This window comes from Staurois parvus, unplaced genomic scaffold, assembly GCF_062004578.1.
Source record: "Staurois parvus isolate SC_StPar_1 unplaced genomic scaffold, SC_StPar_1.0 ptg000618l, whole genome shotgun sequence".
Lineage (NCBI taxonomy): Eukaryota > Metazoa > Chordata > Amphibia > Anura > Ranidae > Staurois > Staurois parvus.
The window spans coordinates 1,858,632-1,872,903 of record NW_028318414.1 but is presented as its reverse complement, the minus strand read 5'-3'; the positions used below and the strand labels follow the sequence as shown (position 1 = coordinate 1,872,903).

The window sequence follows — 14,272 nt, the reverse complement described above, 5'->3', positions numbered from 1 at the left end:
TGGATTGCATACTGGGATAGTCCCAAAAAGCGAGTGTGACTTGTTGGTGCTGGTTGTCATGAAATGACGGTGAGTTTACATCTATGTGGGGCACCAGTGTGAACACAGTGAAGTACTTGTCATTTCAGCATGGAGTATCACCGTTAAAGATAGAGCACTGTTGCACTGATTATTCACATGTTGGCACTGAATATTAATATTGTATTTGAATTTTACTCATTGGCATCACTTCATAGACTGCGCAATTTATTTAGTCAATTTGTGACCTTAGCGCAGTCCATTTTTGAAATATATATGGTTTTGAAATTAGTGGCTTTCTGTTAAATTAATTGTGGCTGGGAAAGAATAAGAGAAAAAAATCTCTTCTCAGAATTGGTCAATATTTCCTAATAATGCCTTCAAACTCCTTATACTGACCAAGAATACAACCATATTCTGCAATTTTATGCCCACTTCTCTTTTTTCCTTGCCTTTTTTATAAGAGGTGTAGCAATTATGACATTCAGAAAGATGGATGATTAGTAAACCTTTTCTTGGAAATAAAGCCATGATCCTAAAATATGTCATACAGTATTTGGCAAGGCGAGTGGTAACTTCACAGAATGAGTCATCCAGTTGTATAAATACAGCAACACTTCTAAGCTGGGGAACGCATCCTGGAGAGGCAGCACCATGATGAAGATCCCTGCAGTACTCACTCTGGCTCTGCTGAGCTTGACTCTTTGTACTGATGGAAAGGTAAACTATAGAAGGGTAGCCAGTTTTACCAGTTTTAACTATAGAAGGGTAGCCAGTTTTATTGAAAATATTAATGTTGCTAGTACTGACTATAAAGCTACTCTGTTCTTCTTATCTATGTTGATTAGACAATGAATACATGTACTTATGAACAAGCAGGGAAGTGTAGAGGTGAAGTAATGCATTTTATTTGCAAACCAAGCTGGCCATACATTATACAAATTTTCTTGTTTAATTTTCTTTAGATTTGCCAACTATGCAGTGTAAGGGTCTGCCAGATTGCATACAAACTGAAAATTAGGTTTGACCTCATATTATATGGTTTTGGTAAATCTAAAGGAAAGATGTACAAGAAACCTGTATAATGTATGGCCAGCCTTTTAGGGCTACATTCACATGTGCAGCCAGGGGTGCATACTGTGCTAAGTTTAGAGGCAGCTAAACACCACCTCTGGATGGAGCAACAATCTGTCCTATGGACACACACAAACCGGCCGATTAGCTGCCTGACCAGTTTGTGTGCGGCCAGAACTCTGCAGATATGTCATCTCTGGATGCACACTGTCTGCATTCAGGGTCAGTCAACTGCACTGTTCACATGTAACCATTCAGATTACAGCTGATGTGCAATGGCAGCATTTAGAACCACTGGTGAGAATCTACTTATTCTTTTCGGTGGCCGCCCCTGTGAGACTTTGTGAGACTTTGTGAATGTAGCCTCATTCCAGTCAATGTTTGCTATCTAGTTATGGATAGGGTGATAAGGAGTTAAAGTGTTACTAAACCCAGGACCCTGCATTCACTATATCTGGTCTCCCACAGTGCACAGATCAAGGAAATGCAATTATTTTAGTAAATATAAACTGCTAAATCCATTTTCTCATCAGCAGTTAGAGCAGTCGTGTGACTTCTATCAGTGTCCAGCAGAGCACAGGTTAAAGCTTTTAGGATTAATTTTCATTTCCCCCTGATTGTCCTATGAGGCTGCAGGACCCCTGACCCTCTGTCTGGACAGGTGCTGATTGGCCCTGTGCTAACCACATGCACCCTCCCAAAAAAAGAAATAAAACTCTCTAGCAATACACACCAAACTGAGCATGTGCAGCTTGCCCCCAAGGCTCTATTCTATCAGGAGACGACATGGGGACAGCAGAAGAAAGGGAGGATCAGAGAATACAGGATCAAACATCCTTTTTACACAATGCAGAGGTTTTCTCTGGAACCCTTAAAGTGTTACTGAACCCACAACAGTAAAATCAGTCTGTATATGCTGTAAAGCGTGCTTGCTATACACTGTGGAACCTAAGGGGTTAATCCCCTGTTAAACTGCTGTTTGATCCTGACTTCTCTGATCCTCACCTTCCCAGTGTCCCCCTCTTATCTCCTGATAAGACATATTGTGTGGGGACACTCTGCACGTGCTCAGTTTAGTGTGTATTGCTAGAGAGGGTTTTTTTTCCTTGGGAGAGTGTGTGTGATCAGCATAGGGCCAATCAGCACTGTCCAGACAGAGTTGAGAGGTTTTGCATCCTCCTAAAGCAGAAAGAAAACTCTTACAAGCTAACCTGTGCTCTACTGAACACTGATAGAAGTCACAAGATTGCTCTAACTGCTGATGAGAAAAGGCATTTAGCATTTTATATTTACTAAAATAATTGCATTTCCATGTTCTATGTACTGTGGGAGACCAGATAGAGAGGATGCAGGGCCCGGGGTTTAGTAACACTTTAAATTCCACAGTGAGTATAACAAGCATGCTTTACAGTATATACAGAATCATTTTACTGTTGTGGGTTTAGTAACACTTTAAAATTTCTGCCAGGTTTCTATTTCTCCCTGTAACCCCATGGCCCATTTTATATAATCCAGGAGAACTCTGTACTGACAGGACACGAGGGAATATCTCCCCAATAGAGACACAGTGAAAAATCGAAGAGGTTCTAATATTTCTTTACTATCCAAAACAAAATAAAAAGAGTTAAATAATGTCTTCATATCTATTTTAGCACACAGATAAAAAGTAGCAACTAGAATTCCTTTACAGAATGTGGAAATTTGTATTGAAATGTTGTCTAGCTTTTAACAGTACTGTAAATTGCCCAAGTTTGATTCATTAGTTTAACCACTTAAGATCCAGAAGAATTTACCCCCTTCATGATCAGGTCATTTTTTTGCTATTTAAAACTGCGCTAATTTAACTGGTAATTGCGCAATCATGCAACTCAGTACCCAAACAAAATTTGTTTCATTTTTTTACACAAAGCAAAGCTTTCTTTTAATTTTGATCACCACTGGGTTTTTTGTGATATCAAAAAAAAATGAAAATGAAAAACAAATAATATTTTTTACTTTCTGCTATAAAACATATTTAAAACTGTAAAAAAATCTAATTTCTTTATAAATTATGACCAAAATGTATTCTGCTACATGTATTTGATAAAAAAATCCCAATAAGTGTATATTGAATGGTTTGTGTGAAAGCTATAGTACCTGCAAACTATGGTATAGATACTGGATATTGTTTTTATTCTACTAATGGTAGTGGTCAGTGACTGCAATTGAACTGCAATAATGCGGCGGGAAATCTGACACTAACTGACACTGGGGGGGAACTGACTAACTGACACTGAAATTACCAGTGACATTATTACAGTGATCAGTGATAATACTATACTACACTATCACTGTACTAATGACACTGGCTAGGAAGGGGTTGGCATCTATTGCAATCAAGGGTTAAATGTGTGCCTAACAATGTAAACAATGTTTACTATGTGTTAAGTGTGCTGCTTTTACTAATATATCTCTTAGTTCAAAGCAGGGATGAGAAACAGAGAGACCATTCCTCTGTACAGAGCTCTGTGTTGATTGTCAACACAGAGCTCTGGGCTCTGATTGTACACAGCTGATCAGCAAGTACTGGCCATGAATCACTAACTAGGACTTGCTGACAGGCTCCTGCTGTGTACAATCACAGTGGGTGCCGGCAGGGTGTACCTCCCCCCACCCATGCAACCCGAGAGCAGGAAGCGACATACAGGTATGTGGCACTTGCCTGTGCTGGCCACCAATCCTCAGTACAATGAGGGTGGGCGGTCCGCCAGTGGTTAAGACACAAGCACCAGAAAATGTATTTATATATATATATATATATATATATATATATATATGTATGTACCTGCCTGCAGGTACACTGCTATCTATGCATGCATCTCTTAAACAAAACAGTATGTTGCTCTGTATTTGATAATTATACCATTTATACTCGTCTTTCTCAATCTTTGCACCCCAAATAAAATAATTTACATGTTTAGAGAACCCTGATAAAACCAAGTCATTGGTGGCCAGTTGGAAGAATGCCCCCTTGCAGACAGCTAAAAAGATCATTGATGTCCTGCAGCTGGCTCTGCCATGTGGTTTTGGCCCTGGCACTATGCAGGCACCATCAGCTAGAGAGGACGATTAGCCACAGCTCAAGGAAACCCCTACCAACATCTGGAGGAACTCTGGTAGGGGAATGGCTGATTTAAATATAGCGTGCAAGAAGAAAACACCTACAATTTTCCAGTTTTAAAGAATATGTAAACCCAACATTTCATATTCCTGAGCTTTACTATGTACTTGTATGGAAAAGTATCCTGTTCTCTTTGTATTGCTTCTTTTTTTGTGAAATGGTTCTGCCAGTCCCCCTACTTTGCTAAAAACTGACTACATTATGCATTAGAGCACAGTGTTCTCATTTCTCTATCTGTGGGAACTCAGAGTGTTCCTTTTCAATGATCAAACATGTGCTATGCCCCCCCCCCCCACACACAGCAATTCACTGTGCTTTACACCACTGCTGTATCCAATGCCTTTCATTGCACTTTGTGATATAAGGCTTGGATGCAGCTTCTCGGCCATGGAAACCCATTCCATGAAGCTCTCTACACACTGTTATTGTGCTAATCTGAAGTCCACGCGAAATTTGGAGGTCTTTAGCTATTGACTCTGCAGACAGTTGGCGACTTCTGCTCACCGTGTGTTACGCATGCGCTGACCCCGCTTTGTCATTTTACGTGGCCTACCACTTTGTGGCTGAGTTGCTGTTGTTCTCAGTTGCTTCCACTTTTTTACAATACCACTAACAGTTGAAAGTGGAATATTTATTAGCAAGGAAATTTCATGGATGGACTATCATGCTACCACGCTTGAATTCACTAAGTTCCTGAGAGCGACCAGTTCTTTCTCAAATGTTTGTAGAAGCAGTCTGCATACCTAGATGATTGATTTTATATAGCAGTGGCCATGGAGGTGATTGGAACACCTGAACCTAATGATTTGGAGGGGTGTCCCAATACTTTTGGCTATATAGTTTGTATATATATATATATATATACACACACACACACACAAATGTTTTGCCTTACGTTTCTATTTTAAACTTTATGGGTTGTTTTACAAGGTGAGGGTTTACATATTCTTTAATCTTTTCAGCTATTACATAATTTCATCTCCTGATTCTATTGATGGCAAAAAAGCTAAAACACTTTGATGCTACTCACTTAGAGTCTAACTCTGGACTCCACATTTTCCATCTAGATACCCTCTTTTTTTCTGCTTTTAATTTTTTTTAACACTTGCCTTATCCAAAGTTTTCAAACTGATCATGTGACTCTGCAGGGTCCTCTTTTTTTTTTTTTCTCTTCTTTGGGTTGGCAGTCCTTACTGAGGCAGAGAGCAATGTTTATGTGATAACGTTCTGCAACAGTACATTGAGAATAAATGGCCCTATGGCCCACAGGGGAAGATGGACAACACCTTGTGGGCGAAAACGTTCTGTGGAAAAATACAGTTGTGTTCAAAATAATAGCAGTCAGACATCACTAACCTGATCAATCACTGTTTTTGGTAGAAATGATATTTCTACATGGCAAATAATTTACTAGCAGGTGTAGTAGAGTAATAGAAATCCAACAGACCCAACAGTCATGACATGCATGCTGCTGATTCTGTGTAATTGAATCACTAATTGAAAGGGGCATGTTCAAAATAATAGCAGTGTGGAGTTCTATTAGTGAGGTCATTCATTCTTTGAAAAACAGGTGGCAATTATTGCCCTTATTTAAGGAAGGAAGGCAGCAAATGTTGTACATGCTGGTTACAGTGCATTTCTCTCTGAAATTCTGAGGAAAATGGGTCGTTCCAGACATTGTTCAGAAGAACAGCGTACCTTGATTAAAAAGTTGATTGGAGAGGGGAAAACATATAAAGAAGTGCAGAAAATGATAGGCTGCTAAGCTAAAATGATTGCAAATGCTTTAAAATGGCAACCAAAACCTGAAAGACGTGGAAGAAAGCGAAAAACTACCATTCGATTGGATAGAAGAATAGCCAAAATGGCAAGGACTCAGCCAACAATCAGCTCCACGAAGATCAAAGAAGGTGTAAAGTTACCTGTGAGTACTGTTACAATTAGAAGACACCTATGTGAAGCCAAGCTATCTGCAAGAAGCCCCCGCAAAGTCCCACTGTTGAAAAAAAGACATGTGCTGAAGAGGTTACAATTTGCCAAAGAGCACATTGACTGGCCTAAAGAGAAATGGAGCAACATTTTGTGGACTGATGAAAGTAAGATTGTTCTTTTTGGGTCTAGTGGCCGGAGACAGTTTGTCAGACGACCCCCAAACACTGAATTCAAGCCACAGTACACTGTGAAGACAGTGAAGCATGGTTGCGCAAGCATCATGATATGGGGATGTTTCTCATACTACGGTGTTGGGTCTATTTATCACATACCAGGGATCATGGATCAGTTTGAATACATCAGAATACTTGAAGAGGTCATGCTGCCTTATGCAGAAGAGGAAATGCCCTTGAAATGGGTGTTCCAACAAGACAACGACCCCAAACACACATGTAAACGTGCAACATCTTGGTTCCAGACCAACAAGATTGACGTTATGGAGTGGCCAGCCCAATCCCCGGATCTTAATCCAATAGAAAACTTGTGGGGTGACATCAAAAATGTAGTTTCTGAGGCAAAACCAAGAAATAGAGAAGAACTGTGGAATGTAGTCCAATCATCCTGGGCTGGAATACCTGTTCACAGGTGCCAGAAGTTGGTTGACTCCATGCAACACAGATGTACAGCAGTTCTCAGAAACAGTGCTTATACAACTAAATATTAATTAAGTGATTCAAAGGAAAGCAAAATCTGGGTGCTTCTAAACTCTGCAGAGAGACCACTGCTTTCACACGCAGAGCAATTCTCTCAAGGTCTTTGTATTATTATTTTTATTAATTTTTTTTTTATAAGGATTGGTGGCTTCTAGAAAAGCAGGGAATGGATTAGGGAAGGGATAAATCCCGTCTGCCTATTTTTTGCTGTTTGTGTCTGATAGGGGAGATTTCTCTTCTTTTCTTGTCCCGGGGGATGCAATAGGACATAAGAGGAAATCTTCCCAAGTGAGGGGAATTCCCCTCTTAGACACTTGTCCACAGAACAGGTGCTCCCATCGGAAGATTTTTCCCTAATTCTTTTTCTAGGGCTGAATTTTGGATTTCCCTTTCATTCTTGTTGATATTAGAGCGGTCTCCTAAAACAGAGGTCTCCTCAACAGGGACGCAACTGAAATTAAAACTTGACAGAGGGTCTAACCAACTTTCTATCCAAAAGTAAAAGAAAATGCCTAGAGATACATTTTATTTCTATTGCTATAATTTCTGTGACCAGGTGTAGTCTGATTCCGAATCATCTAAATAACAAACTATTTACTCACTCTGTTTTCTGTAGGTTACTCGGTGCAGCCTGGCAGGTTTCTGGAAGAATGATCTTGGCTCTAACATGACCATTGATATCTTTGAAAATGGAACGTTTATAGGCAAATATCTGACAGCTGTATCTACCACTAATAAAACAATTTTGCAATCGCCTCTGGTTGGGTATCAGCAACCTACTGATGTTCCATTGTTTGGATTTACAGTGAGGTGGTCTTTTATAAGTAAGTTATATTTCCTGTTAATGTTAATTTGTTAAAGGGGAACTTCACCAAGGTTGTAACATTATTAAAAGTCAGCAGCTACAAATACTGTAGTTGCTGACTTGCAGGGAACCTGCCAGTCCATGGAATGAAGCACTGTCTTCCCTGCAGCCGATTTTTCACTGAGCTTTAGCTGTCCATTTTGGAGCCAACTAGGATTCTCTGATGTCTCATAGTCAGTTCCCCACTGTGCATGTGCGAGGCTCAGAGGTGCAGTGAGACTGACCCTGCAGTCTCCTAGGATGTGCGATGTATTCCTGGAGGCTGCAGGGGGTGCACATTTTAGAGGCTGGGGGGGGGACGGGGACAGAGGAATAAGCTGCCCACTTTTCTTTCCTTAAAGTCTAACTAAAGGCAAAACCTTTTTAAATTTTTGGACAGAATGGAGAGGGAATAGAATGCTTGTCAGCTTTTATTGCTGTCTGTGCTCCTGTTAAGAAGATTCACCCTCTCTATTTGTCCTGTTTACCATTTTCATTGAAATTGAAAGTAAAAGAAAATCCCAAATCTAGGGCTGTCCCAGAAAAGTAATAGAGGGGAAATCTTCCAATGAGGACACTAGTTCTCAAGACTTGGGGGTCCCCAAGAGATTCCCTTAATGTGTAAGGATTTCCTCTCACTTCCTGTTTAGCTATGGAACAGGAAATGAAGGAAAATCTCTGCAATGGGACACAGATGTCAAAAAAAGAAAAAAAATCTTACAGGGTTATAACCCTCCTTTACTCTGTCCAAAATGAAAAAAAAAATGTTTTGTCTATAGTTCTACTGTAACCACTTGGTAACCGCGCTATAGCTGAATGACGGCTACCGCATGCTTACCCAGGTGCGTGCACTCGGTGATCTCCGTGGTCACTGTGTCTTATGGACACAGTTGATCATGTGATGAGGTAAAAGGCCAATCACAGTGGCCTTTTACAACGTGATCAGCTGTGCCCAATGACACAACAGATCGCGGAGTAAATGATATTGCTGGTTATTGGCGTGCTCCCATCACAGCATGAGGAAAGTACTGGCGATAACTGAAAGCTGTCACAGAGGAGATTGGCACTGATCATCAGGGCACTGATGATCAGTTCCCTGCAGTGCCGCCCAGCAGTGCCACCCACCAGTGCCCAGCAGTGCCATCCAGCAGTTGCACCCACCAGTGCCACCCAACAGTGCCCATCAGTGCTGCCCATCAGTCAGTGCTGCCAGTCAGGGCTGTCAATCAGTGCGATCAGTCAGCCTCGCCCATCAGTGCTGCCTATCAGTGCCACCTATCAGTGCTGCCTATCAGTGCCCATCAGTGCTTCATATCATTGCAGCATTATCAGTGCCTCCTCATCAATGCCCACCAGTTCCACCTCATCAGTGCAGCCTATCAGTGCCACCTCATCAGTGCTGCCTATCAGTGCCCATCAGTGCTGCCTATCAGTGCAGCCTCATCAACGCACATCAGTGAAGAAGAAAAATTACCTGTTTGCAAAATGTTATAATAGAAACAAAGAAAAACCTTTTTTCTCAAATGTTTTGCTCTTTTTTTGTATAAAGTGCAAAAAATAAAACACACAGTGGTGATTAAATATCACAAAAATAAATCTCTACTTGAGTTTAAAAAAATGATAAAAATTTAATATGGGTACAATGTTGCATGACCGCACAATTGTCATTCAAAGTGCGACAGTGCTGAAAGCTGAAAATTTACCTGAGCACGAAGGGGGTATAAGTGTCTGGTAGGCAAGTGGTTAATGGGGGAAGGTGTGCTTTAGGTTAATTTTGTATACTTAAAGCTGAGATCTCACGTAAGCAAATATTGTATATACGGCGTGTGCCTTTTTATTTGAATGTGGGAGTGTTTGGTGTATTTCTTCCAGTACTGTGCAGTAATCCAGTGTGAAACCTTTCCTCTATGTAGGAGCTTCCTATAATACAAACAGTGCAGGAGGGGCCAACTGCAAGGGTAGATTTTGTCTAATTCCTGGAATTCATCTTTAAGTCCCGTACACATGGGCCAAATACCGGGAGTTATCAGAAAGCAGCCAACATTTGGCCTGTGTGCATGGCAGCCGGTCCAGTTTCGTTGAAGGGGCATCAACGGCAGTCTGGGTAAACACTCCTTATGATGTGAACTGTAGACCACAGAAAGCCAAAATGAATGCTGGCTGGTAATCTCACACATTCACACATTACTTCTTTATTATTTTGTATTGATAACTGTACCATTTTTAATCAAAAGTCTGTTTCTTTACAGATTCGATCACAGTATTCACAGGTCAGTGTTTCTTGGATGAGTCTGGGCAGCAGGTTCTTTATACCACATGGCTGCTGAGGTCAGAGGCTCAGAACCTTCAGGATAACTGGTCGCAAACAAGGTATGGATGCATGGTGACATAGGGCATATCCAAGGTCTGGTTAACTAACTAGTCGCATATTTAGTACAAGCAAAGCTCCAAACCAAAATGGTAGTGTGAATCAGCACTAGCAACATAAGTCCAAAAGTAACAATCTTTTATTGTAAAGCAAAATGCATATAGCAGAGGCACTATGATAAAAAAAAATCTAACAGCTTCAACTTAAAGCAGAAGTCCAGTAAAAATAAAAAGTCAGCAGCTACAAAAATAGTAAACAGCCACTCACCTGTCCCACAATCCAGCAGTGTACTCACCACAGCCGGGTTCACCGGCCGTCCTCTCTCCCCAATGCCAGCATCCTAAGTGTGGGCCACCTGACTGTAACAGCTTGCGGCTTCACAGCGCATGGGCAAGTAGCGTTGCACCTTGTGAATGGTCTGGTTGTCTCCTGGGACCTGTCACATGTCCCAGAAGACTACGGGGAGGGAGAACAACTCCTAGGCGATCGCAGCGAAAGTGGAAGCAGGTACCTGTCAAAATTGGGTACCTGCTCCCCCCTGCACCCCAAAGGTGCCAATCCTTAATGGAGTGGGGGACGAGGCCTTAAAGTGGAACTTCCCCTTTTGGGTGGAGCTCCGCTTTAAGCAAAGATAAGGTCTCTTGCACACAGGCAAAAAAAGAAGAGTCTATGTGCATATAGTGTAAAATATGTCTGTTGTTGTGTCACCCAGGAACCACGCCTGCAGCTTATTTTAGCCCATGGGACTGCATTGCAGAAAATACTGTGCACATGTAAGCACTGGCACTGGCGTGTACTCATGCATGCGCATGGCAGGATTTTTGAAAACGCAAAATTTAACATTTTGAACAATACACATACACAAGTACACACCAGTACCAGTGGTTGCATGAGCATGACGTTCACTGTGATGCAGTCCTGTAGGCAAAAAAACCCTGCTGCCGTGTCTCTTCTTGGGTGCCACAACAACAGATTTTCTTACACTGTATGTCCATACTCTCGACTTTACAGCCATGTGCAAGAGGCCTAAGAGCCAATTCACTTGTGTGCGGTGCAGTGTGGATTGAAACTCAGGTTTCACAGCTAAATGGCACAGTAGTTGTTCAGCCGTTCAGGACAGGTTTACATCAGGTTCAGGACAGGATCAAGTCAGTATTTGATCCTGTTCACACGTGGTTTATAAACAGTTTCAATAGAAGTCAATAGCCTGTAATCTGCACCTGAACCGGACTGCACTGCTCAGAAATCGTACAGGACTCTTTTTCAGTCCACACCAAGGGCGGACTGACTATTTGCAAACTCGGGTACTGCCCGAGGGCCCGGAGTCAGTAGGGGGCCCCATAAGATGCCCCTGGTACCTTTTTCATAGGCTTTTTTGAGTTTGGCCAAGGACACAGGGGCCCCATGATCCCCTATTGCCGGGGGCCCCATGAGTTGTCAGTCCGCCCCTGGTCCACACTGAATCCGTACTGCAGCAATACACTGGACATATGTGAACAGTCACCATAGGAAGCAATGTTATTTCACATGTCATGTGGGTTGGATGTGGTTCAAATCGCATCCAATCTTTGTATATGTGAACCAGCACTCTAGGTTAATATAGCAATATTTCACAAACAATAAAAAATCAGCAATTTTGTTTGGCAAATTGATACCCTAACCCAAGACAAACCCCCCCCCCAAAAACAGCAAAACAAAGAGAGAAAACATACTGTATGCCTCACATGTAGCAGATGTTCACATATGAAATATGGAATTTTTATTCACAAATCAGCTTTTCTTTTAATTCATTAAATTATCTTTTTTTCAGGGTTGGGTATAATATATTCCGCCCCGTGCTGAGGAAATGAAACTGAAGGAAAGCATTACCTGCTCTACCACAATTTCAAATCTTTATAAAAGCCAGAAACGATTGAATAAGTTAAATGAGTGCATTTTCTTTTCTTTCTAAATGTAGAGTAGTGAATAATCATGAGATGGCCAGATCAGGCCAGATGTACTGCCAGTGTGAGTAATTACATAGGTTTGAAATGTAAGACTGCAAAGTAGGAAGCAGTAGGAATCTTGTGCCCCAATGTACATATATAGTTGCAAATTGCACATACATACAAAATTTTGAAAATATATCTGTTCTAAATGCATAACAAAAAAACTCTGAAAAAAACATACATTCTTTTTAAAACCTACTTCTCAGCTCACAATGAAAGCAAGAGTCTCAGTTGCAGACATTTGCAAATATACACTATATTGCCAAAGGTATTGGGATGCCTGCCTTTATACGCACATGAACTTTAATGGCAACCCAGTCCTAGTCTGTAGGGTTCAATATTGGTTGGCCCACCCTTTGCAGGTATAACAGCTTCAACTCTTCTGGGAAGGCTGTCCACAAGGTTTAGGAGTGTGTCTATGGGAATGTCTGACCATTCTTCCAGAAGCATTTGTGAGGTCAGGCACTGATGTTGGATGAGAAGGCCTGGCTCGCAGTCTCCGCTCTAATTGATACCAAAGGTTTTCTATTGGGTTGAGATCAGGACTCTGTACAGGCTAGTCAAGTTCCTTCATGCCAAACTTGCTCATCCATGTCTTTATGGACCTTGCTTTGTGCACTGGTGCGCAGTCATGTTAGATCAGGAAGAAGCCATCCCCAAACTGTTCCCACAAAGTTGGGAACATGAAAGTGTCCTAAATGTCTTGGTATGCTGACGCTTTAGGAGTTCCTTCACTAAAACTAAGGAGGTCAAGCCCAACCCCTGAAAAACAACCCCAAACCATAGTCCCCCCTCCACCAAACTTTACACTTGGCACAATGCAGTTAGGCAAGTACTGTTCTCCTGACAACAGCCAAACCCAGACACATCCATTGGATTGCCAGACAGAGAAGCGTAATTTGTCACTCCAGAGAACACATCTCCACTGTTCTAGAGTCCAGTGGTGGCATGCTTTACACCACTACATCCAACGCTTTGCAGTGCACTTGGTGATGTAAGGCTTGGATGCAGCTGCTCGGCCATGGAAACCCATTCCATGAAGCTGTCTACACACTGTTGTTGTACTAATCTGAAGGCCACACAAAGTTTGGAGGTCTTTAGCTACTGACTCTGCAGACAGTTGGTGACTTCTGCACACTGTGCACTTCAGCTTGCGCTGACCTCGCTCTGTCATTTTACGTGGCCTACCACTTCGTGGCTGAGTTGCTGTTGTTCCCAGTTGCTTCCACTTTGTTATAATACCACTACCAGTTGACTGTGGAATATTTAGTTGCAAGGAATTTCACAGATGGACTTATTGCACAGGTGACAATAAGAGACCCAGTTTTTCATAAATGTTTGTAGAAGTAGTCTGCATGCCTAGGTTCTTGATTTTATACACCTGTGGCCATAGAGGAGATTGGAACACCTGAATACAATGATTTGGAGGGGCGTCCCAATACTTTTGGCAATATAGTGTATGAAGAGATTTATGCAACCGAGACCTCTGTTTTCATTATGCTTTTGAGAAGTACAGTAGGATTCATATTTTTTTAACTGAATATTTTTATGGACTCAGATTACTCTTCTGTGCCCACCTTTTTCTGATTTTAAATTTATGATGAGAGATATACCAAAGTGAACACCTTTATAAAAATGCAAGTTTTCTGGCTGTTATTTAGACTCTCTGGCTTCGGTACTTTCTTAGTGTTCAGCTTGGCAAAAGTAAAGTTAGAACCCCTGACCTCCAAAACTGAATTGAAACCACATTTGGATCAGATAGTTTCAAGCTGTTTTTATTATCACCTTATCATTTTCACAACTGTAGAGCAGACAAACAAGCAAACATACAGGTAATTAGCCAGTATAGATTTGAAGTATAAGGTGCAAGAGTATTTGAAGTATAAAAATAATTGCTAAATTTTTACTTTATAATAATTTGTATATTATGTTGGGCATCAGACATAAGTCATAATGACCAATATGTGATTGTAGCGTGTTTAAGTAGCAGAGCTTTAGGAAAAACAACTGCAAAGGAACATGCTCTACCAGACCTGTATACTGTGTGTGTGTGTGTGTGTGTGTGTATATATATATATATATATATATATATATATAATATGTCATTGTGAAATATAGGTTTAATTTCCTAATGTATTGCACACAGATGAATAAAATAATATATTTCCAGACTTG

The 14,272-nt window shown here is 41.2% G+C and overlaps 1 protein-coding gene across 1 annotated transcript; it reads left to right on the top strand.

Moving 5' to 3' along the window:
• The first annotated feature begins 657 nt into the window (after window positions 1-657).
• LOC149449456 (avidin-like) lies at window positions 658-14,272 on the top strand. The gene is made up of 4 exons (XM_089693226.1): window positions 658-738; window positions 7,514-7,721; window positions 9,991-10,111; window positions 11,920-14,272. The coding sequence occupies exons 1-4, from the start codon at window positions 673-675 to the stop codon at window positions 11,957-11,959; spliced, it is 435 nt and encodes a 144-aa protein (XP_089549352.1). The 5' UTR covers window positions 658-672; the 3' UTR covers window positions 11,960-14,272.